At 33.3% G+C, this 27,940-nt stretch overlaps 1 protein-coding gene across 1 annotated transcript; it reads left to right on the forward strand.

The window, feature by feature from the left end:
• The first annotated feature begins 520 nt into the window (after positions 1-520).
• LOC143069849 (uncharacterized) lies at positions 521-27,940 on the forward strand. The gene is made up of 8 exons (XM_076244653.1): positions 521-608; positions 5,734-5,865; positions 6,169-6,291; positions 14,523-14,636; positions 16,983-17,096; positions 18,411-18,524; positions 27,244-27,366; positions 27,867-27,940. Exons 1-8 carry the CDS (start codon positions 539-541, stop codon positions 27,938-27,940), a joined length of 864 nt encoding a protein of 287 aa, XP_076100768.1. The 5' UTR covers positions 521-538.

Consider the following 27,940-nt stretch of genomic DNA (forward strand, 5'->3'; position numbering starts at 1 on the left):
TTTGAATCCCTTTGTTTGAACGTTTGCTTTCTATTATAAATTTGTGAAAGAATGGATATAAGTAATTGTTATTTAAAGAACTACATTCCAAATCTATAATAAGTGATAAAATAAATAAGAAAAAGAAAAAAATTCATCACTACTATTCCGTAAAAAAAATCGTTTCAAAATTAGCCAAGAAATAGTAAAGTGACGAGCACTCTCAAGCGTTTTTTAATCTACACTTAGTTGTACATGATTCTAGGAGAAAACAAAATCATAAAAATACTGCTATCCGAGGAAAACTCAAAACGGAAATCTCTAATAAAATGGCAAAATAAACAGCTCAAACACATCAAACGAATGGGCAACAACTGTCATATTCCTGACTTGGTAGAGGTGTTTTCTTATGTAGAAAATGGTGAAATGAACCTCGTTCTAAAGCTGTAGAGAAAATCAACTCTAAATAAGATGAATATTGTTAATTATTTAAATCTGTCCGACTTTCAGTTAAAACAAACCCTTTTATTTCCAGGACTAGCTTCTTAAACTGTGCGATATGTGTTTGAAGAATGTGTCGTATCTGTTGTTTGTGTGTCTTGTTTTTAGAATTTCTGGCATTATAGCAGGTACTATTTATTCATATTTTATTCAGTGGAGTTAATAATAAAGAATTACTGCAGTTATAAGGTTTTGAAATACTATTGAACCTTTCCAAATTATCTTGTTAAATGCATCTCAATTTTATTTCCATAATTGAAAATGTAATACTAGCTATATAAAAATAATTCCCTTTTCCATTGTGATTATATTAAACTAATACATCAATAAAACAAAAGTGTATCACTTGAATGCTAAAATAAGTATGTAGGATCGATTATAGACTCACCATAATGACTACTAACTGTCTAAAACTCCTCGATTATAGACTAACCATAATGACTACTAACTGTCTAAAACTCTGCGATTATAGACTAACCATAATGACTACTAACTATCCAAAATTCCTCGATTATAGACTAACCATAATGACTACTAACTGTCTAAAACTCCTCGATTATAGACTAACCATAATGACTGCTAACTGTCTAAAACTCCTCGATTATAGACTCACCATTATGACTACTAACTGTCTAAAACTCTGCGATTATAGACTAACCATAATGACTACTAACTATCCAAAACTCCTCTATTATAGACTAACCATAATGACTACTAACTGTCTAAAACTCCTCGATTATAGACTAACCATAATGATTACTAACTGTCCAAAACTCCTCGATTATAGACTAACCATAATGACTACTAACTGTCTAAAACTCCTCAATTAAAGACTCACCATAATGACTGCTAACTGTCCAAAACTCCTCGATTATAGACTAACCATAATGACTGCTTACTATCCAAAATTCCTCGATTATAGACTAACCATGATGACTACTAACTGTCAAAAACTCCTCGATTATAGACTAACCATAATGACTACTAACTGACTAAAACTCCTCGATTATAGACTCACCATAATGACTGCTAACTGTCTAAAACTCCTCAACTATAGACTCACCATAATGACTACTAACTGTCCAAAACTCCTCGATTATAGACTCACCATAATGACTACTAACTGTCTAAAACTTCTCGATTATAGACTCACCATAATGACTACTAACTGTCTAAAACTCCTCGATTATAGACTCACCATAATGACTACTAACTGTCTAAAACTCCTCGATTATAGACTAACCATAATGACTACTAACTGTCTAAAACTCTGCGATTATAGACTAACCATAATGACTACTAACTGTCTAAAACTCCTCGATTATAGACTAACCATAATGATTACTAACTGTCCAAAACTCCTCGATTATAGACTAACCATAATGACTACTAACTGTCTAAAACTCCTCAATTAAAGACTCACCATAATAACTGCTAACTGTCCAAAACTCCTCGATTATAGACTAACCATAATGACTGCTTACTATCCAAAATTCCTCGATTATAGACTAACCATGATGACTACTAACTGTCAAAAACTCCTCGATTATAGACTAACCATAATGACTACTAACTGACTAAAACTCCTCGATTATAGACTCACCATAATGACTGCTAACTGTCTAAAACTCCTCAACTATAGACTCACCATAATGACTACTAACTGTCCAAAACTCCTCGATTATAGACTCACCATAATGACTACTAACTGTCTAAAACTCCTCGATTATAGACTCACCATAATGACTACTAACTGTCTAAAACTCCTCGATTATAGACTAACCATAATGACTACTAACTGTCTAAAACTCTGCGATTATAGACTAACCATAATGACTACTAACTATCCAAAATTCCTCGATTATAGACTAACCATAATGACTACTAACTGTCCAAAACTCCTCGATTATAAACTAACCATAATGATTACTAACTATCCAAAACTCCTCGATTATAGACTAACCATAATGACTACTAACTGTCTAAAACTCCTCGATTATAGACTAACCATAATGACTACTAACTGTCCAAAACTCCTCGATTATAGACTAACCATAATGACTACTAATTGTCTAAAACTCCTCAATTATAGACTCACCATAATGACTGCTTACTGTCCAAAACTCCTCGATTATAGACTCACCATAATGACTACTAACTGTCAAAAACTCCTCGATTATAGACTCACCATAATGACTACTAACTGTCCAAAACTCCTCAATTATAGACTAACCATAATGACTACTAACTGTCTAAAAATAATGACTGCTAACTGTCCAAAACTCCTCGATTATAGACTCACCATAATGACTACTAACTGTCAAAAACTCCTCGATTATAGACTCACCATAATGACTGCTTACTGTCCAAAACTCCTCGATTATAGACTCACCATAATGATTACTAACTGTCTAAAACTTCTCGATTATAGACTCTCCATAATGACTACTAACTGTCCAAAACTCCTCGATTATAGACTCACCATAATGAATGCTAACTGTCTAAAACTCCTCGATTATAGACTAACCATAATGACTACTAACTGTCTAAAACTCTGCGATTATAGACTAACCATAATGACTACTAACTGTCTAAAACTCCTCGATTATAGACTAACCATAATGATTACTAACTGTCCAAAACTCCTCGATTATAGACTAACCATAATGACTACTAACTGTCTAAAACTCCTCAATTAAAGACTCACCATAATGACTGCTAACTGTCCAAAACTCCTCGATTATAGACTAACCATAATGACTGCTTACTATCCAAAATTCCTCGATTATAGACTAACCATGATGACTACTAACTGTCAAAAACTCCTCGATTATAGACTAACCATAATGACTACTAACTGACTAAAACTCCTCGATTATAGACTCACCATAATGACTGCTAACTGTCTAAAACTCCTCAACTATAGACTCACCATAATGACTACTAACTGTCCAAAACTCCTCGATTATAGACTCACCATAATGACTACTAACTGTCTAAAACTTCTCGATTATAGACTCACCATAATGACTACTAACTGTCTAAAACTCTGCGATTATAGACTAACCATAATGACTACTAACTATCCAAAACTCCTCTATTATAGACTGACCATAATGACTACTAACTGTCTAAAACTCCTCGATTATAGACTAACCATAATGATTACTAACTGTCCAAAACTCCTCGATTATAGACTAACCATAATGACTACTAACTGTCTAAAACTCCTCAATTAAAGACTCACCATCATGACTGCTAACTGTCCAAAACTCCTCGATTATAGACTAACCATAATGACTGCTTACTATCCAAAATTCCTCGATTATAGACTAACCATGATGACTACTAACTGTCAAAAACTCCTCGATTATAGACTAACCATAATGACTACTAACTGACTAAAACTCCTCGATTATAGACTCACCATAATGACTGCTAACTGTCTAAAACTCCTCAACTATAGACTCACCATAATGACTACTAACTGTCCAAAACTCCTCGATTATAGACTCACCATAATGACTACTAACTGTCTAAAACTTCTCGATTATAGACTCACCATAATGACTACTAACTGTCTAAAACTCCTCGATTATAGACTCACCATAATGACTACTAACTGTCTAAAACTCCTCGATTATAGACTAACCATAATGACTACTAACTGTCTAAAACTCTGCGATTATAGACTAACCATAATGACTACTAACTGTCTAAAACTCCTCGATTATAGACTAACCATAATGATTACTAACTGTCCAAAACTCCTCGATTATAGACTAACCATAATGACTACTAACTGTCTAAAACTCCTCAATTAAAGACTCACCATAATGACTGCTAACTGTCCAAAACTCCTCGATTATAGACTAACCATAATGACTGCTTACTATCCAAAATTCCTCGATTATAGACTAACCATGATGACTACTAACTGTCAAAAACTCCTCGATTATAGACTAACCATAATGACTACTAACTGACTAAAACTCCTCGATTATAGACTCACCATAATGACTGCTAACTGTCTAAAACTCCTCAACTATAGACTCACCATAATGACTACTAACTGTCCAAAACTCCTCGATTATAGACTCACCATAATGACTACTAACTGTCTAAAACTTCTCGATTATAGACTCACCATAATGACTACTAACTGTCTAAAACTCCTCGATTATAGACTCACCATAATGACTACTAACTGTCTAAAACTCCTCGATTATAGACTAACCATAATGACTACTAACTGTCTAAAACTCTGCGATTATAGACTAACCATAATGACTACTAACTATCCAAAATTCCTCGATTATAGACTAACCATAATGACTACTAACTGTCCAAAACTCCTCGATTATAAACTAACCATAATGATTACTAACTATCCAAAACTCCTCGATTATAGACTAACCATAATGACTACTAACTGTCTAAAACTCCTCGATTATAGACTAACCATAATGACTACTAACTGTCCAAAACTCCTCGATTATAGACTAACCATAATGACTACTAATTGTCTAAAACTCCTCAATTATAGACTCACCATAATGACTGCTTACTGTCCAAAACTCCTCGATTATAGACTCACCATAATGACTACTAACTGTCAAAAACTCCTCGATTATAGACTCACCATAATGACTACTAACTGTCCAAAACTCCTCAATTATAGACTAACCATAATGACTACTAACTGTCTAAAAATAATGACTGCTAACTGTCCAAAACTCCTCGATTATAGACTCACCATAATGACTACTAACTGTCAAAAACTCCTCGATTATAGACTCACCATAATGACTGCTTACTGTCCAAAACTCCTCGATTATAGACTCACCATAATGATTACTAACTGTCTAAAACTTCTCGATTATAGACTCTCCATAATGACTACTAACTGTCCAAAACTCCTCGATTATAGACTCACCATAATGAATGCTTACTGTCTAAAACTCCTCGATTATAGACTCACCATAATGACTACTAACTGTCCAAAACATTTCGATTATAGACTCAGCATAATGACTACTAACTGTCTAAAACTCCTCGATAATAGACTCAACATAATGATTACTTACTCTCTATAGCTACTAGAGACCAAACAACACATTTATTGGCGAATGAGAGTAAAATTTTCAGACTTGTTTGATCACAAACTATTCTGTTTATCCCATTGTCAAATGTAAATAAGTAAGAAAATGCCAGGAAGAATAGATTTACCACTACGCGATTATACCGTTCTAGATGCCAATGACTGTAATGAATACGAAAGATCCTGTTTGGCTGATGGCAAGTGTATACCAGAAACATGGTGGTGTGATGCTCATTCGTTAGGCCCAGATTGTTCCGACGGTGCGGACGAAACAAAGTGTTCAGGTAAGGTACAAGAATATTATTCTTTTGTTCATCTCATATTGTTTTTATTGTGAATGTTTGTGGTTTAACCCTTACAATAAAACATTAGCAGTCAGATGCTCTGGAAGGGTACTACAACAGTGGTATACATCATGTTGATCATGGCAAGATTGTAGTTTGTCTATATATTCAGTCGTTTTTATTATTTGGCTAAAACGACTACCTTTCTAATAATTTCGGTATTGTATTCTCCTGTTGGTATATTTTTACTTTTTAGACATTTCAAGAATTCTGATTGTTCAACCGATCTTATTCACATTTTAGCTTCTGACTGTGCTTCAACTAATACGTTTCATTGTGGTAAAAGTATGACGTGTACACCTATTTACACCAGATGTAATGGCGAGAGTGATTGCCCAGATAATGAAGACGAGGCAAATTGCAAAGGTAACAATACTTTATAAAGTTAGTAACACACTGGTATTTATCTTATTTCTTTGAAAACCAGGACTTAAAAAAATATCAATGGTAACCCAAGCATGATAATGAATCCACAACATCTGTTGAATAGATTCTACCACTGTATCGAGTGTGTTACGATATTTATTCACTCATGGCACTTACATTCTACCACGGGGGGGTCTCAACATGGGATTTTGGGTACAGGTGTGCAGCTGGGATTTTAAAAACACCCCCCATTCATATATTGAATAATTGTGAAATCCCTACCTATACATATATTTCACAGCGAAATCATAACCCATTCATATATTTATCACCCATTAATATATCACAATCGGTCAATTACTACCTATTGATATATTTCCTCGGTAAAATTGCACCCCATTGATATATTTGACGGATCAAAAAAGGGACCCATTCCAGCGGCACATATGTATATACCTTTATATAGGAAGAGACCCCCCCCCCCCCCATTCTACTACTGTCACCAAAGGAAATTCGACGTCATAATCGAATTTTGACCAATGAAGAACTGAGATCAAACGAACCACACGTTGATCAAATATAAATTCTACCCTGCATCGAATCTGATATGATATCTATTCACTTGAGACAGTTAAAGTTTTATATGATGGTGTAAGGGGCATCGAACGATATCCACGGAACTCGTCGTGCTCCTTAAATATTGTTAAATAACCAAAGAAATATTCGTCTAAGATTACCAATTTGTATAGTGTTACAGAAAATAACAATCAGGAAAGTTTGAAAAGTATATTAAACATTTTAACAAACGCTTAACACCGTAAATTTAATATAACAACCAGTCAAGAAAACCAAAACAAACAACATGGCTGAAATCAACTCATATTCCGATGCGGTTTCACAACCAGCATATCATAAACATACCAACTTTTACCCGATACATGAAGGTCTTGAGGAACTGAGGTCAGTAAAACCGGTATTCATTTTAGAAACAGATTTATTTGGCAATACAGAACTCCAACAAAAAGACTTCTTACAACATGAAGAAGTTTACAAAAGTATCGGTTCAGAGGTACCCAGATTCCAAATGAAAGGGTTACAAAGAGTCAAGGGAATGTGGCGTATTTATCTTGCACAAGAACTAGCAAGAGATCACCTCCTTACAAGAGGTGTATCTATACGTAACAAACTTTTAACAGTATACGATAAAAACCCAAGAATCCCTGTAGCTGAACAACGCCCAGAATACCTCCGAATACGTGTGTCCAACATTCCATTATCAGCTGAGGACGGTATGATCTTCTCGTTCTTTCAATCTAATGGCGTAGTCGTTACAAGCTATTTCAGAGAGAGAGTGAGAATAAATGGCGAAATGACCGACTGCCAATCTGGAGACAGAATCTTTTTTGTCGAACCATTGGAAGGCACACTACCCAGATTCACAAGGATAAGCAAGTACAATGCCAAAATATATTACAAAGGCCAAATCTACATAAATGCACATATTACTTGTCAAAAATGCCTGAAAAAGGGACACAAACAGGACAAATGCCAAAACGATTGGGTTTGTAATGAATGTGGAAAAGAAGGGCATAAAGCAAAAGAATGCCAAACTCCTAGTAAACCAGCACCAGATAATGACACTCCTAGTAAAACAGCATCAGACAATGAAGCTAATAAAACAGATGACCAGTCTGATTCTAGTGAAAGTGAAAGTGGGGAAGAGACTGACATTGGTGATCATGTTGATCACAGTGAAACCCCACCTTCACAGTCCATATTGCTACCTACAGAAGCAATAACAGCAAAAACAACAGCTATCAGTAAAGTCGTTACAGAAATTGATCCTGATTCACAGGAGAAAAAAACAAGAAAAAACAAAAACAAAGACAAAACAAAAAACAAGCCAAAAGTTGAATCAAAAGGACCAATAGACAAATTCATTGTAAACCCTGAATCAACAACACCAGTACAAAAACAGGGGAAAAGACCAGCAACAACCCCTACAGATGAATATCACAAAAGACAAACTGATTCCAGTAAATCATCAAAGACATAGGTACAAGAACAGTTACCATATACCATTTCCTTTCAAAATATATTATCCATACAACAATGCCTAAGTCAATGGACATAATAATTTGTACTTGTACAAATATCTGTATATACTCCTATTTTATATATATTCATAAAAAACAATTAAAAAAATATGTGGCAGTGTATGATACAATAACATTAGACTGTATATACTCTGCACAAAACAAAATAAAACAATAAACTCTATATAGAGATTGTTGTCAATATAATATGTATAGATCAATGAAACTAATTCTTCTTTTTTCATATGAAACAACTAGTATAGTTATATATATATATATGTAATAATTTGTGCTTCAATGTACCACAATATCAATATGTGCGCTATGTCATATAATCATGTAAACAGAAAAGCAATAGCACTCTACTATATTTATATAGATATGCAAATTAATTCCATCGCCATTTCCACACACCTGTATACAAAATGTAAACAAATCAGTTTGACCTATTTATACCTGTTTTTATATGCAGATAATTATCCTTTTTTAGTTGTAGCCTCAAAAGTTTTCATTCATGTATTATGTCTTCATTTTTTTAATTATTTGCATCAGAATCTCCGTGTCCTGCTAAATATCTGTATAATTAAAGTCAAGCCCCTTAAACAAAATAGTTGTAATATTATCTGTACTGTTATCACAAGCATACGAAAGTATTTGATAATATTCTCCCGTTATTTTTGCTACTTGGTTATTAATGTCTTTTTTTCTGAAAAGTGTTTTAAAAATATACAATTAACGAAAAATAAATTCAATACTCACCAATTCAGAAAGATATATATTACATCCATCACATTTATATATTTCTATGTACGGTATATTAGTCTATTAAAGTTAATCCTCGTGCGAATTAATCGTTTTACATGTGAAGGTCAATATATTTTACCAGCTAACAATTCTAAATATAGAAATAGGTGGAAACCTAATAAAGTCGGTCAATATGAAATTAAATGTATGTGTGTACATGTAATTATATTTCGTCTAGCAACTCACACATGTACAGTCAAAGCTAAACCTGTCACTAGAGATGCACATATGATTGTATTTTTATCTCTAAATTCTGTATATATTTGTATGTATATTATGCTTTTTATATTTGAAATACATGTATCAAATACTTTTTTAAAACAAAATCAAGATGTCACTTAATCCATTGCATATATGTTCTTTAAATTGTCAGGGGTTAGGAAAATATGAAAAAAGAATTAGACTAAAAGAATGGATAAAACAACAAAAATGCAACATAATATTTTTACAAGAAACACATTTTTCGAACAATTTAATAGATAAAGAATTTACGGGCGATTTATATCATAGTTTTGGAAGCACACAATCAAGAGGTGTTTCGATTTATATCAACCAAAAAATTAAGTATGAAATCATAGATAAATATGTAGATCAACACGGAAGAATTGTTTTAATCAACATAGAAATCGACAAAAATATATTTACTTTTGTAAACCTTTATGCCCCAAACACAAGTAAAGATAGAAATATATTCTTTAAAAAAGCTTTAAGTGTCATTGAAAAATATAGTCTTGGTGTAATTATCATAGGCGGTGATATGAATGAAACGCTTAATATAAAAGATAGAAAAAGTAATAGAAAAGATCAACAAAAAATAAAAAATAAGACAAATGGGCTAAAAACTCTGATAAAAAAACTAAAAGTTATAGATATATGGAGAGCTATAAATCCAAATAAAACGCAATATACCTGGAAAAGAAAAAATAATGAAGTAGCTAGTAGAATTGATTATTTTCTAGTAAGTGAAGATGTGAGACCAAGAGTACTCAGCACTGATATACGACCTGCAACAATTCAATATACAGATCACTTAGCGATTTCACTTAAAATTAATCATTGTCAAGGGAACAAAGGAAAGGGATACTTCAAATTAAACAATAATATCCTTAACGACGAATCATACAAACTAAAAATAAATACTTTGATAGATAAATATGAAAAATTAAGAAATAAAAAAAGTCTAGCAATCGTGTGGGATCTTTTTAAAATAGAAGTTAGAGAGAAAACTATAGAACATTGTAAAATAAAAGCTAAACATAAAAGAGATGAAATTACAAAACTAGAACAAGAACTTAAACTTTTGAATGAAATTCACGATAACTACATAGATGAAAAAAATAATAATTTGCCAAATATAATAGATTCAATAAATAAAACAGAAGAAACACTACAAACTTTATATTCAGATAAAATAAAAGGGGCACAAATAAGATCACGAGTTAAATGGATAGAAGAGGGCGAAAAAAATACAAAATATTTTTTGGGATTAGAAAAATCAAGACAAACAAGGAAAAACATTACTGCTATAAGAGACAGTAAAGGAGAATTAACAGAAGATCAAGGCAAAATATTAGAAACGGGGAGAAATTATTATGTCAATTTATATAAGTCAACTAATCCTGATATAACAGAAATTGAAAATTATATTGAAAAAACTAAAATAAATTACAAATTAAGTACAAAAGAAGGTAATGAAATTGACGGCAACCTGACAATAGAGGAATGTACACAATCTGTTTTTAAAATGAAACTTAATAAAACACCAGGTATCGATGGTCTCTCAATTGAATTTTATAGAGCTTTCTGGTCAAATTTACAAACCTTTGCTGTAGATGTTTTTAATAATTGCTATGAAAAAAAAGAATTAACAAATTCTCAGAAACTTGGATTGATTACCCTTATATACAAGAAAAATGACCCATTAAATTTAGATAATTATAGACCAATTACCTTACTAAATGTAGATACCAAAATTATAGCATACTCTCTTGCACAAAGACTGAAACCAATATTGCATAAAATCATTCATAGTGATCAAAACGGTTATGTAAAAAACAGATATATAGGATTTAATATTAGACAAATCCAGGATATTATAGATTATTCGGAAAAATTCAATGTAGATGGAGCTATCTTATTTTTAGACTTCACAAAGGCATTTGACTCGCTAGAATGGGAATTTATGTATTGTTCTTTAAAGAAATTTGGCTTCCAGGAATCTCTTTTGAGGTGGATAAATACTTTATACACAGATATAAAGGGTTGCATATTAAATAATGGCTGGATTTCAAGACCCTTCAACATTGAGCGCGGTATCCGTCAAGGGTGTCCCGCGAGTTCTATAATTTTCGTAATTGCTGTTGAAATTTTAGCTAGTAGATTAAGACAAAATAAAAATTTTAAAGGCTTTCAAATTAAACTAGATAATAAAACCCATACATTAAAATTAAGCCAGCTTGCAGACGACACCACTTTATTTTTAAATTCAAAACAAGAAGTGTCATTAACTCTGAATATTATAGAAATTTTTGGATCACTTTCAGGCCTAAAGCTTAACCGAAATAAAACAGAAGGAATATGGCTCGGCAATTTAAAAGCCTGCAAAGATAAAGTTGAAAACATTAATTTTACACAAAAACCTATAAAAGTTTTAGGAATATACTTTGGACTTAATAAAAATGAGTGTAAAAAATTAAACTTGCAACGACAATACGAAAAATCTGAAAAAATAATTAAAGATTGGAATAAAAGAAATTTAACTATGTTAGGTAAGATAACTCTTGTTAAATCATTAATCTTACCGAATATTACTTATGTTGCATCTGTAACCGAAATTGATAACGAATACCTAGCAAAATTTAAAAAAATAATATACAGTTTTATATGGAATAATAAATCTGAAAAGGTTAAAAGGGATATAATAAGTAAAAATTACCATGCTGGCGGGCTTAAAATGATAAACATAGATAAATATTTAGAAGCGATAAATATTAGTTGGGTAAAAAAACTCATCGAAAACGAAGATCTATCACCCAATTGGAAAGTATTACCAAGATTTTATTTTGATAAATTTGGACAAGAATTCCTTATATTTAAAATGAATTTCAACAATATTAATTTGGTCTATAAACTGAAAGAACTAATTCCACAATTTTACTTAAGAATAATCAAATCATGGATAAATACAAAATCTGAAAAGGAATTGGATCATCTATCATATAAACAAATAAGACAGCAGCTTATATGGGGCAATAAAAATATCAAATTAAACGGTAAATGTCTCATCTTCAAAAACTGGATAAACAGCAAAATTCTTTTTTTAAATGACATTATTGATAATAAAGGAAAATTTAATCAAAACATGATCTTAGATAAACTTTCCTGTCATGCTAACTGGTTTTCAGAATATTCTAAATTAATGAAAGCAATACCAAAACAGTGGTTACAAGAGCTAACTAAAGAAGAATCATTAAAAACAAAAGTTGCCACTGACTCCGAATATAAATTTAAAGATAAAAAAGGAAAAATGGTATCACTTAAAAACATTTCCTCCAAAGACATTTACATCTCCCTCTTAAATAGATATTATGAAAAACCAATAGGATTTCAAAAATGGGACAACATATTTATCTTGGAAAACAACACAAACAAAAGACAACAAATGCTAAATTATATCTTTTATTATATACAAGATAATAAATTCAAAATGTTAAGATGGAAATTTCTGCACTACATTTTACCAACCAAACAATTACTTTTCTCTTGGAAAATAACTAAAACTCCGCTATGTAATATTTGTGATGTCATCGAAGATTATGAGCACTACTTTTTAACATGCAAATTTCTGAAATCATTTTGGGATAAAATAAAACTTTTACTTGATAAACTTAAAATAGGACATCACATCATATCAATTAAATCACTTTTGTACGGATACAAAATAAACGATACAAGTTACTACAGTATAAATGATTTAATTACAATTATTATTTTTACTGTATACAAAGGATACTATACATCCGAACAAAAAACAAAACAAATTAATATGTTTGAAATTTTCAAAAAAGAATTTCTTCAATATCACGAAATATTGATAAATAAAGAAGGCAAATATGAAAAATTCCATAATCTGGTTGCAGAAAAAATTAAATTAATTTCATAAATTAGAATTTATTATACATCTTGTTATCATATTTCTATTCAGTTACATACATGTCATTATTACTATATATACATATTGTGCACTAACAAGTACTAACTTATCAATAAAATGCTATATACTAACGTTAACGAGGCCGGGATAAGGTACCGGTACTTCATGTATCTCTAACAAATGTAAAATTCAAATAAAATATTTTAACATTTAAAAAAAAAAAAAAAAAAAAAAAAAAAAAAAAAAAAAAAAAAAAAAAGTTTTATATGTTAAATTTCGAGTGTGTACCGATATCGTAACACTGTCACCAAAGGAATATTCGAAGTCATAATCGAATTCTGACCAATGAAGAACTGAGATCAAACGAACCACACGTTGCCCAAATATAGATTCTACCACTGCATCGTGTCTGATACGATATCTATCCATTTGAGACAGTTAAAGTTTTAAATGTTTAATGCCGAGTGTGTACTGATAGATTTGTTTGAAAAATCTGTTTCTCTATAGTAATGATGTACAGACAGATTTATCTTTCTATTCGAAAGACATGCGATAAGATGTGTTCATTCTATGTGGTGTCATCAAGCATGATCGCCTTTTTTTATGCAGCTACAATAGGAAATTCAAAAGAAAGAAAAGTTTGACATCATAATCGAATATTAACGAACGGAGATCAAGCACACCACATGTTGATTAAATAAAAATAATCAACAGGTCGGGAAAAGGATAAATCGTGTAAGAATTAGAAAAACCTTTTTTTCAGAATTTGTTATGATGGAAGTCTTCAATCTTTGATAAAGAATTCGAAAATATGAAATATGTATACATGACTAAAAAATTGTAAATAAGGATTCTTTAAATCCTTAATTTGAATTCAAATTCATAATTACTGATTGATAAAAAAATAGGATTCTATATTTAAATACGTTGTTTCAGATTTAAATCCGAGAAAACAACATAAATGAATGTAGGACAATGCAATCAGTTTTATTATTGCATCAAACCTAACTTATTGCATCAAACCTAACTTATTGCATCAAACCTAACTTATTGCACCAAACCTAACTTATTGCACCAAACCTAACTTATCGCATCAATTATTTGGAAAAGTTGCTTGACTTCTGAAATAATTATTTAATATTATTTCAAAACAAAATATATCGAAAAACATTTTACAGATTATAAATGTTTGGACGGAACCGTTAAATGTAAAGACAACACATGCGCACTAGGAGATAAATGTGATGGAACAGAAGACTGTTCGGATGGAGAGGACGAAGAAAATTGTGAAGGTACAACACTTTAAATGTGAACTTTAACTATTTCAACTCCTATGTATTGAACAGTTCATTTTTAATGTTAGTAATTATACTAATATCTCTTTTTTCTGCAGTTGTGTGTCCTTGTTTCTTTGTTTGATGCTGTTAATTTGCCGAATTAGAAATATGATAAATATCAACCGAGGAACCAACAATTAAAAGTGTTGTTTTCAAGCAAAAATATGAATTGAAGTTAACAATAATTTTACTTAGAAGGTTTTTCATATTTTCATAGCTACTTTTATTTTAGTAGTTACTTTCTTGATTGTGTTTGATATACAAAATTCGATGGCCTTAAGAAGTTTATGATATCAACATTTCAATTGATAGTGTAACATAAAAATCCTTTGGCTAATGTACAAATGTTAAATGTCCTTTAGGGTAATTGTTTAATGTTAGATAAATAATCTTTAAAGGTCTGTCTTTATCTTCATCTGCAAGTCTTAGCTTAAAAGAATATGTCCAATACACACAAAACAAACTACATGTCTTTATCATATTTATAATGAATAAATAATACATTAAAAGTATAACAAAATATAGTTTTAAATGACTGCACTCACCACCGACAAACGACACTTCAAAGAAATGAGACAACAGAATAAAAAACGTGAACTATATGGCGAGGTTCCTAAACAATCTATATCAAGCACACCCACCATCTCTCGATTATCTTGTCCATAGACACAATCACAACATTGAGGTAGGTACACAAGGTAGAAGAATCGGATGACAAAATACAGATGAGTTTATATAAGTATTATACATTACAGATGGTTAATTTACTTTCTCTATACATTTTTGTTCTATTGTAACATTTCTTGATCCGTATGAGAAAATGTTTCTCCTCACAAACGAAATATCTGTTCTCAACAAATGATTGGTCAAACTTTTATTATGACGTCAAATTTGCTTGGTTTCTTCTGAATTTTTCTTTTGGACATCATTTAGAAATTAAACAATGCCTGATGACGTCAAATATAAAGGACACAACGTTCTGAAAATCACTAGATAAATATATTCCATCACTGCAACTGACGTATTTCCATATTATCCCACTCTCAACAGTGACATTTTAATCATCTACACACGGTCATACTTATGTTACACTGTTAAGTCGTATTTACAATAAATCCCTACAATTGTACTGATTGACTTTTATGTTTTGACTAAACTATTGTTTGTTAGTTGACATCAACTTTAAATCTGGTTTTCAGTTACTACTTATTCTCTTAGATCGGTACTCTATGTCTTTTAATTTGTATATTTGTCTGTTTGTGCTTTGTGCAGATAAGATTTGTCAACAAATTAATTCAACAAATGTTTACAACAGGTTCTTGTAGGTGGTGTACCATCATTGTTCTAGGTTAAGAGGTTGTCGAGCTCTCACAAACAGGTTAAGAACTTCATAATTAGCTAGTCTTTATGTACCAAGCCAAAAACTTGTGACGCAGTTGTCTTCATTTGTTGTCGTTTCATTCTTCTTTTCGTGCATTTGTATTGTACATTGTTTAATAGTTTACAATATGGTTTTAGAAATCTGTTTTGTAGTGATTAGTGCATCGGACTACTAACACAAATGTTCCTGGTTAAATCCCCGTTCCGGGGAGAAAATTTCAAGGACTTATATTTCGGCTCTCCTATGACACCATTCGCAAGTATGGACTTGAGAAACGATGATAGTCCGTCGGAAGGGGACGATAAATGAATGACCCGTATTTAGAGAGAAACATCTCTCGTGCACGTTAAAGACACCCTTGTAGATTTCGAAAAAGATCAGGCTAATGCCGCTACAGGGCAGCACTCGCACCTGCAAAGTGGAAAGGGATTAATATAAATTGAAATAACTTGTTTCTTAATCCAATATAAATCTATGTTTAAACTATTACGATTGTTGATGGAAGCTATGCTTAAGATGCATTTACTAACAGCTTTGTCCTTTTGTCTATAAAACAGTTGACTCATTGCTAAAGGGGTTCATGGAATATTATAATTTTTTTTAGTTTTATTTCAGAAAACAAATGTTCAAGATGAGTGTAGAGATAAACTGATAGAACTCCTTAACATGTAGATAGCATGATTGCGTGATATACAAAAGATACCAAAGGTACATTTAAACTCGTAAGTCGAATACAAAATCAAAATGACATGACAAAAACGGATAGCGACAAAAAGCTGTATACATAACACAACATAGAAATCAAAAGATCAAGCAATACGAACCTGCCAAACAATCAGGTGCTCCGAAAGGGTAAGCAGAATCCGTGTGAATAATTGTATACATTGATGTGCGTTTTTAACTCTCTATATTGCTTTAAGAATACAAGTGTCCATGGGGAAAAATTAAATGTGAGGACCATTCTTGTGTTTTGGGCGAACAATGTAATGGATTGACAGACTGCAATGATGGATCAGATGAACACAATTGTCAAGGTAAGACTCCGTTTTCAGAACACTTGCGTATAAATTAGATCGATAGGGACAGTCTACGTTAAACCGATGGGAATAGTTAACGTTAGACCAGTTGGGACAATTTACATTAGACCGATGGTGACAGTATACATTAGACTGATTGTGACAATCTACGTTAGACCGATGTTGACAGTCTACATTAGACATATTGTGACAGATCGATGATGACAGTCTACGTTAGACCGATGGTGACAGTCTACGTTAGACCGATGTAGACAGTCTACGTAAGACCGATGAAGACAGTCTACGTAAGACCGATGGGAACAATCTACGCTAGACCGATGGAGAAAGTCTACGTTAGACCAACGGGAACAATCTACGCTACACCGATGGGAACAGTCTACGCTAGACCGATAATGACATTCTACGTTAGAGCGATGGAGACAGTCTACGTTAGACCCAATGGAGACAGTCCACGTTAGACCGATGGTAACAATCTACGCTAGACCGATGAGAACAGACTAAGCTAGACCGATGGGAACAGTCTAAGATATACCGATTTGGACAGTCTACACAAGACAGATGGAAACATTTCTAAATTCCCAAAGGTTGTGAAGTGATGATTGAATTAAGAAATACCAATTAAAAGTTTATAAGATGTGGTATTATTGCCAAATAAGACAAATCTCTACCAGAACCACAATGAAATTTTATATATGAAATCTCAAATTAGAACTTGGCAATGTTAACTAGGACATGAAAAGTTTTAACATTTTCTTGTCGCCAGCCGGTCTTTCGTTTTGATGGTAAGGCATATATAGGTTGCAGGATCTGCTTACCCTTCCGGAGCACCTGAGATCACCCCTAGTTTTTGGTGGGGTTCGTGTTGTTAATTCTTTAGTTTTCTATGTTGTGTCATGTGTACTATTGTTTTTCTGTTTGTCTTTTTCATTTTTAGCCATGGCGTTGTCAGTTTGATTTAGATTTTTGAGTTTGACTGTCCCTTTGGTATCTTTCGTCCCTCTTTTTGCACATTGTTGTTTAAAGTGCAGTTTATAGACTATTATGGTGTTACTAAGATATATAGTTGGCCCTAAAAATGGAATGCAAAGTTAATCTCATAACGATAATTTGTACTTAATCGGGATTATTTTTGCATCTGTTTTGATTATACTTTTTAACTAGTTTCAAACTCATTTAGTTATTATAATGAACTGAAAAATATATAAAGTTATATATTGATGCCATGGGTACTTTAATTTTAAAAGAACTGTCATTATTGAATTTATGAAATATAGAATTAACGGTTACAGTTCTCTATCTTTTTTTTTTAAGAATATGAATGTCCTTTGCAAAAAATGAAATGCAATGACCATACATGTGTCTGGGGTGAACGCTGCAACAGTTGGATTGATTGTAAAGATGGATCAGATGAAGAAAATTGTGAAGGTAAGAATCACGTGATCATACATGTGTCTGGGGTGAACACTGCAACAGCTGGATTGATTGTAAAGACGGATCAGATGAAGACAACTGTGAAGGTAAGAATCACGTGATCATACATGTTTCTGGGGTGAAAGCTGCAACAGCTGAATTGCTTGTAAGGACGGATCAGATGAGGACAATTGTGAAGGTAAGAATCACGTGATCATACTTGTGTGTGGAGGTGAACGCTACAACAGTTGGATTAATTTTTAAGACGGACCTGATGAAGACAACTGTGAAGGTAAGAATCACGTGATCATACATGTGTCTGGTGTCTGGGGTGAACGCTGCAACAGTTGGATTGATTGTAAGGACAGATCAGATGAAGACAATTGTGAAGGTAAGACTCACGTGATCATTCATGTGTCTGGGGTGGACGCTGCAACAGTTGGATTGATTGTAAAGACGGATCAGATGAAAACAACTGTGAAGGTAAGAATCACGTGATCATACATGTTTCTTGGGTGAACGTTGCAAAAGTTGAATTGGTTGTAGAGAATGATTAGATGAGGAAAATTGTAAAGGTAAGAATCACGTGATCATACATGTGTCTGGGGTGAACGGTTCAACGGTTGGGTGAGTTGTTAATACTAAAATTGAGAAAGGAAACTACTCAGTAAATAAATTGTATTTAAATTCGGCATATATATATTCCGAAAGGATTAGTTTTAAAAGCCTCCCCACTTACAACAGGAGAAAAGTCAAACAGATTTTTCCACAGATGGAATAACATTCTATACCACAGTTCTTTTAGTCTGATGGATCTTTTACGCCAAGAAGCAATTCATCAAGTAAATTATTTATATAAACTTCGTGATAATTTGCACTGCCGATCTCGTGAACAATTGTCTGATCCTGGACTTGACGAAATTCAAGTACGTCTTGGTGATATCAACCATATTGAATCACATAAGCTCCACGTCAAACAGATTAACAAATTTCAACGTGATGGTGTGCAAATTAACCACTCTTTCATCAGACCCTCTAAAAAATCCATTAAAAAGCCGCGAAATCGTAGATTTCAAAGAAAAATTCGAGTTCCGACCAATCCCAACAACACGGTTGTCAATTTATCCTCAGTCTTTTTATCTGAGGACGAAACTAAAGTCTTGTTTAAGGGTTTGAATTTTTGTCCTACTCCCAATAACATAGATAATATGAAACTGGGAGATGACCTTGATAACTTTGCCAGAACCCTCAGAATCAAAGAATATTTTGGTAACAAGGATAAAGAGGTGGATAATGAGAAAGACTCAGGCACGTCTGACTCGGAGGAAGAAATCATAATTCCGCATTTTAAAAAGAAGAGTTCATGGATTCTAAAACCTAGTAAATCTGCTAAACTGGAAGATGTTATCGACAAAATCAAATCAGATGTTGTTCATCTAGCTAGCAACAAGTACTCGTCATTTTATAACACCTCTCCTGACGAGAAAAAAGCCATACAATCGCTGAGAAACCGAGATGATATTGTGTTAAAACCAGCAGACAAGGGCAGTGCCGTTGTGATAATGGACAAAGCTAACTACATCGCGGAAGCAGTGCGTCAGCTCTCTGATGAGAGATTTTATAAGAAGTTAGACTATGACCCTACTTCCGAGTTTAGCTCCAAAATTATCACTGCGTTACAAACCATGTACAATGACGGTCACATAGATAAGGATACAATTGGTAATTTAAAACCAGAGAATGCCAAGCCTGGTCGATTGTATCTGCTTCCCAAAATACACAAGGTTAACAACCCTGGTAGACCCATTGTATCCGCAAACGGCCATCCGACTGAGAAAATCTCGGAATTCGTCAATTTTCATTTAGGATCTCATGTAGAAAATCTTCCTTCCCACATTCAAGACACTACATATTATCTTCGTAAAATGGAATCCATGAATCCTCTTCCTCCGGAAACCCTCCTTGTCACTTTAGATGTCACCTCATTGTATACCAACATACCTCATGATGACGGCATACAATCTTGTAGGGAAATATGGGACTCGCGCAACATTTTAGAACCACCTACTGAATGTTTAGTCCAGTTGCTTACTCTGGTCCTGAAATGCAACAATTTCACCTTTAATGGTGATCATTATCTTCAAATAAACGGGACAGCGATGGGGACGAAAATGGCACCGTCTTACGCCAATATTTTCATGGGCAAATTAGAAAAACAAATTATATTAGCATCTTTATCCAAATCTTTGTCTTGGTTCCGTTTCATTGATGATATTGACATGAAATGGATTGAATCCCAACAAAAACTGGATGATTTCATCAGACATGCAAACAACGCCCACCATTCAATTAAATTTACGTATGAAATTTCCGACTCTAAAATATCTTTCTTAGACACAACCACATCTATAAAGGACGGTGTCATATCAACAGACCTCTACTGTAAACCCACAAATAAACATCAGTACCTTTCTCCCCAAAGCTGTCACCCCAAACACTGTACAAAAAGTATCCCGTACAGTCAAGCTCTCAGAGTCAAGCGGGTTTGCTCCCCTGAGGAAGCTGTCACGAAACGGTTACAGGAACTTCGCGGATTTTTGACAAAACGAGGTTATAAGAAATTGGACATAGATAAGGGGTTTGCGCGCGCTAACAATAACAGCCGCAATGACCTGTTACAGTACAAACGGAAGAGGCGCAGCAAAATAGTCCCGTTTGTTCTAACATACCATCCAGCCTAACCTTTCACGTTTGATCCGTGCCAATTGGCAAACTATTGCCAAACACCCTAAATTATCCAAGATCTTTCCCAATCCTCCTGTCTTAGCTTTTCGGAGACCGACAAGTCTGAAAGACTTATTTGTTAGAGCTGACGTCTCCTCAAATAAATGCTGTTCAATTGCAGGATGGTGCAAGTCATGTGGTAACAGATGTTGTCTGACTTGTCGACAAATACTAAATACTCAAACATTTACTTACCACTCGACTGGGTCTGTGTACACTATATTTTGCAATGTAACTTGCAAAACCCAGAATGTTGTATACCTCCTTCAGTGTCGATGTGGCATGCAATATGTTGGTGAGACAGAGCAGCCATTCAACAAACGCATGAATAGTCATCGAAGTGACTACACTTGCAAGCCCGACCTACCCGTAAGTCGTCATTTGAGATCACCTTGGCACACACAAGCTGATATCAAAAACCTTACCATCACAATCACAGACCACAACGAGGGTTGGCCGAAGGTCGACAGAGTCGCTCGGGAAAGATTTTGGATAAGAAAGTTACGGACAGTTTCCCCGGAGGGCATCAATGAAAAAACATAGAATGAGTCCCTCATTTTCCTATCATCACTTGTTTCCAGTAACTCCGGCTTTAGTACTGGCTTTACAGTTCGAATTTTTTTTAATACCAGTTTAAATTACAGGGCTCCATTCATCCCGGGATGGATGTATAAGTACGTAGCCACGTTCAATTATTTTACCATATCAGATAAAACTTATTTTTCTAATCATTATTAGACTGCTGTTCGTTTGGGAGGCTTAAATATGTAGTTTCTGTTGCAATTGCCCTACCGTTGTCAAATTTGAAATATTATACCATCTTGGATCGGTTAGGACATTTTTGATTTTTTTGTTTGAGGACTGCCCTCAATGCAGTTATAACATCTAAACTGTCACAATCTTTGGAAATTTAGAGTTGTGCCAGTTCACATCGAAAATAACTTTTTTCATTTTTCATATCTTTGTAATCTTTGCGCCGTGTTTAGAAATTTTAAAATTGTATCAGCGTCTGTGGTGTTCGCTTAAATTGTATAAACTTCAAGATTTAGAAAAAGTTTCTCAGTTTGAATATATTTACATGATTCATTTGACATCAGGCTATTATTGAAGAAGGATATCTGTTATCCGAAATATCTAATATTTGTTCATTTTATAGTTATTTAATGGTGATGTTGTACCCTTTTTGACTTGTTATATATTATATTTTGTAGTGTACAGAATCATATTACATGATCCATCGCCCTGTAAGATTGATCGTTGACTATTTATTCAGTCGCCCTGTAAGATTGATCGTTGACTATTTATTCAGTCATTATATATATATATATATATATATATATATATATATATATATATATATATATATATATATATATATATATGCAATTAATCGAACATCTATAAATGTGTTAAACTTTTATTCCAACTTCATGTAGTTGTAGCTACAAACATATTTTATGCAACATCAATCAATATGTTACACTTTTTCTCAACTCTTGTATAGATTAAGCTACAAAAATATTTTCTTGTCATGCATCCGATTTCATCTTGAGAGATGCACACGCCTGATGAAGCTAATTTGTTTAGCAAATTATTGCGTATTTCTATTTAAAATCTAATAGAACTTTTAATGTATTAATTAGCGTGTTTAAGTTATATTCTCAGACATTTATATATATATATATATATAGATTGCCTAACAATGTAAAGTAAGACCATCCTGATTTTAAAAATGTGTCATCCATTGTTCTGAAGCATTGGAAAATTATAGAAAATGTTTTAAATCTAAAAAAAGTATTTTCATCACCACCAGTCATGGCCTTCAGAAGACCTACAAACATCCGTGACAAATTAGTGACATCTGTATTAGCAAAGCAGCCTAATCCATGTCCCGGTTGCTACAAACAATGTGGTCGAAGGAATTGTTTGTGTTGTAAAGCTGCCAATACAAGCAGTTCTTTCATCAGGTCCGTTACTAAACAAAATTATACCATCTACTCTAATTCCAACTGTAAAACGGAGAACTCAGTTTATATATTAACATGTGACACTTGTGGCATTCAGTATGTGGGAGAAACAATGGACAAATTTAATATTCGGCTCAATAACCATCGTTCATCGTTCAAAACCAACAAAAACTGTCCTCTCACAAGACATCTTCGTTCAACGAAACATCCTTTTGATAATGTTACTTTCCAAATTATAGAAGTTAACACCGAGTGGGACACCACGGCCAGAAGGAGAAGAGAAAACTTTTGGATCCACCAACTCCACACTTTAGAACCTGATGGTCTTAACGAAAAAGACGGAAAAAGATACAGGAAAGATAAAGAATAATTTAAAACTAAGCATCGTCCTTTTTATCCCGTAATATTGGCCAATGGACGTTGCTAACTCTAACTACCAATTATGTATTTTTAAGGTAGCTTAATCCAATACAACATATACATTGAGCTGTAAAATTTTCTTATTTTCAAAGCAGCTAAATGCAATTTCTCATAGACATTGAGCTGCAAAATTTTCTTATTTTCAAGGCAGTTAAGTGCAACATAGACGTTGAGCTGCAAAAGTTTCTTATCATCTACATTTCACCTGGATAGATGCACGCTTGATAAAGCTAGTTGGTCTAGCGAAATATTGCGTTTATTTTCATCATTTTGTAAATATTTTAAACATTCTTATATTTACATACTAAATAGTGTGTTAAAATTACATTGTTAGGCAATCTATAATTTTATTTGTGTAATTGAATGAATCTCTGTACTGATTAATCCACACTCCCTTAGATTTGTATGTCATGTGCTGCTATTTATAGGCACTTATATATATATGTCTAATGAACCGCTGGAGATGCGGTGAAAGCGCTAACAGAAACAATGTTCGATTTATGATGTGATTTTTTGTGTTTTTTTACTTTTAAATTATATATATATATATATATACAACTCGTCTAAACATCAACCCAACAATGTTAGATCTGTAAATTTGCTTTCGCAAATTTTTGGTTCTTCCCTCGCCGGGATTCGAACCCATGCTACTGTGATATCGTGACACCAAATCGCCTGCACTGCAGCCGTCCCGCTAGACCATACGACCACCTGGGCTCTCAAAAAAAGAGCTTTCGCTGGGCGTGTGTTACCTTTCCTCGTCAGTTTTAATCTCACGGCGTACTACAGTACATGATATATTAGGCATGAAGATGTTATTGTTACAGATCAGTTAAATTATCTATAGTAAAGGATCCTACAAATTAATGTAATATACAGTCACAGAAAATAATTATATTTATAAGTACGTCTGAGTCAGTGACAACTCTACAACAGATGTATCCATCGGATCGCCATCAATGATGGTGATACATGGCTGTTTACATAATGTATATACAACTCGTCTAAACATCAACCCAACAATGTTAGATCTGTAAATTTGCTTTCGCAAATTTTTGGTTCTTCCCTCGCCGGGATTCGAACCCATGCTACTGTATATATATATACGATCCGATGGATACATCTGTTGTAGGGTTGCCACTGACTCAGACGTACTTATAAATATAATTATTTTCTGTGACTGTATCTTACATTAATTTGTAGGATCCTTTACTATAGATAGTTTAGCTGATCTGTAACAATAACATCTTCATGCCTTATATATCATGTACTGCAGTACGCCGCTAGATTAAAACTGACGTGGAAAGGTAACACACGGCCAGCGAAAGCTCTATTTTTTAAGAGCCCAGGTGGTCGAGTGGTCTAGCGGGACGGCTGCAGTGCAGGCGATTTGGTGTCACGATATCACAGTAGCATGGGTTCGAATCCCGGCGAGGGAAGAACCAAAAATTTGCGAAAGCAAATTTACAGATCTAACATTGTTGGGTTGATGTTTAGACGAGTTGTATATATATATATATATATGCCTTCCAAATACCGTTTCGTTCCCTAACATCACTGAAGAGACATTTATTGTCGAAATCCGGATCTGGTGTACAAAAAAATATTAACACCTTATGTTTGTGGCATAACATCGTGGCCACAAGTTACTTGTTTTCTGTTTAGTATTAAATTTATATTAAGATCCATTTTGTTACATCTTGTGATCAATTTTATTTTGCAATCGCCAATGGCAGTCAGCAGGGTTAAAGAACATCAGTTGTTCGACCTGTTAGTCAAATGCGTTTTGTTTAAATATACTTCTTCCCTTTTTTGGTCTTTTGGAAAATGTTGTTTGTGCTGTATTTAGACCCTTCTACAACGAAATTTGTTTTACATGCACACGTATAAAATTGCGGTTTTCATCCAACGCAATCATAGGTTTGAACGTAGTTTTCAATTTAGACTCGTATATAGGATCCTTTACTATAGATAATTTAGCTGATCTGTAACAATAACATCTTCATGCCTTATATATCATGTACTGTAGTACGCCACTAGATTAAAACAGACGAGGAAAGGTAACACACGGCCAGCGAAAGTTCTTTTTTTGAGATCCCAGGTGGTCGTGTGGTCTAGCGGGACGGCTGCAGTGCAGGCGATTTGGTGTCACGATATCATAGTAGCATGGGTTCGAATCCCGGCGAAGGAAGAACCAAAAATTTGCGAAAGCAAATTTACAGATCTAACATTGTTGGGTTGATGTTTAGACGAGTTGTATATATATATATATAATATCACATCTACACACGCTTAAAAAAGACGTGTCTCATGTCTATCTCTAGATTAGCCTTCCGTGACAAGGTAACACTACGACTATTGAAGTTATATTTTTATATTGCGGATGTGGTCGAGTGGTCTAGAGCGCTGGACATGAGGAACAATCAATATTCAATCTATCTAGGTGTGGATCAGTTTGTAAGTAAACTGATGCAGTTACTAAAAAGCAACAGTAAGAAACTGTCCAATTACGAGACAATACTTAAGAACAGGACATACATTTGATAATATCACCTTTCAAATAATTGAGGTAAACCAAAATTGGGACTCCGAAAGGAGAAAACAGAGAGAAAGGTTCTGGATGCATCAGCTACGTACTCTTGAACCTGATGGACTTAATGAGAGGGAAGAAAAACAGTTCTACCCAAAACCAAAGGAATAAATCATGAATTTCATTCTATTTAACTAAAACAACTATTTGTTTAGATTTAAAAATTGTTATGTACAATAAACGTCAAAAATATGTTTTATATAGACCATCAATCAATATGTTAAATTTTTACACGAATTTTGTGTAGCTCAAGCTACAAAAATATTTTTTGTCATGCATCCGATTTCACCTAGATAGATGCACACACCCGATGAAGCTAATTTGTTTAGCGAAATATTGCGTGAATAATATATAAAATATAACAACTAATTTTATAACACTCATTAGTGTGTTAAAGTTACATTCTTAGACACTTATATATATATATTATTTCTGTGACTATATCTTACATTAATTTGTATGATCCTTTACTATAGATAATTCAGCTGATTTGTAAAAATAACATCTTCATGCCTTATATATCATGTACTGTAGCACAACGCTAGATTAAAACTGACGTGGAAGGTAACACCCGACCACCGAAAGCTTCATTTTTATGAAGCCATGGTGGTCGTGTGGTCTAGCGCGCCTGTTACAATACAGGCGATTTGGTGTCACGATATCTCAGTAGCATGGGTTCGAATCCCGGCCAGGGAAGAACTTTTTGCAAATTTACAGATCTAACATTGCTGGGATGATATTGTTGTATATATACACAATAACAGACAAAGCATAAGATCTGATGAGCTCTTCAACCGTCAAAAACTAATCAGATAAAGACAATTGTGAAGGCAAGCTTGTAGTGTTTTCGTGGTTCTTTTTTTTTTTTTGCTATTGAACATTATGAATGCCTTTTTTTACACTTTTGACTTTTTGTTGTTCTGTAGACATTTCAAGAATTCTGAGTATTTAACCATGCTTATTCATTTTTTAGCCTCTGATTGTGCTGCAACTTACATGTTCCATTGTGGCAAAAGTATGACGTGTACACCAATTTACAACAGATGTGATGGCGTCAGTAATTGCCCAGATAATGAGGACGAGGCAAATTGCAAAGGTAACAATACTTCATAAAGTTAGTAACATAATTGAACTTATTTTGTTTCTTTAAAAGGTAGGACTAAAACAATATAAAATGGTACCCCACGAATGATAATGAATCAACGTTAGCCGTTATTACTATTGATAGAACTTGCTATACTGTGATAAAGATTTCTCTTCTATATGCGAAACGAAAATATGAAGTCTGTGTTTATTATTATAAGATTTGTAGATATTGATTCTTTCGTTACTTTGAATTCAAATTAAATCATAACTGATTGATAAAATTGATTATTCTCAATTTGAATAAGAAGTTTCAATTTTTGTTCCGAGGAAAACGATGTTAATGAATGTTATTCAATGCATTCAGTTTTATTATTGCATCAAAATTAAAAACTGTACGATTTATGGTCTTAAAAGGCATTAAAATTTGGAACATATGCTTGACATCAGAAATCGTTTAAAAAATATTATTACAAAATAACAGATATATAGATGTTGAAAAATATTTTACAGAATATGAATGTTTGTACGGAAGCGTTAAATGTAAAGATGACACATGCGCACAGGGAGATAGATGTGATGTGTAA

This window comes from Mytilus galloprovincialis, chromosome 3 (genome assembly GCF_965363235.1).
Source record: "Mytilus galloprovincialis chromosome 3, xbMytGall1.hap1.1, whole genome shotgun sequence".
NCBI classification, from domain to species: Eukaryota; Metazoa; Mollusca; class Bivalvia; order Mytilida; family Mytilidae; genus Mytilus; species Mytilus galloprovincialis.

Excerpts from the sequence above, each read along its gene's own strand:
- LOC143069849 (XM_076244653.1), top strand. The coding sequence starts at position 539 with ATGTGTTTGAAGAATGTGTCGTATCTGTTGTTTGTGTGTCTTGTTTTT. Across the intron at positions 17,097-18,410 it reads AGATGAACACAATTGTCAAG|AATATGAATGTCCTTTGCAA; the intron begins GTAAGACTCCGT and ends TTTTTTTTTAAG. Across the intron at positions 27,367-27,866 it reads GGACGAGGCAAATTGCAAAG|AATATGAATGTTTGTACGGA; the intron begins GTAACAATACTT and ends AATATTTTACAG.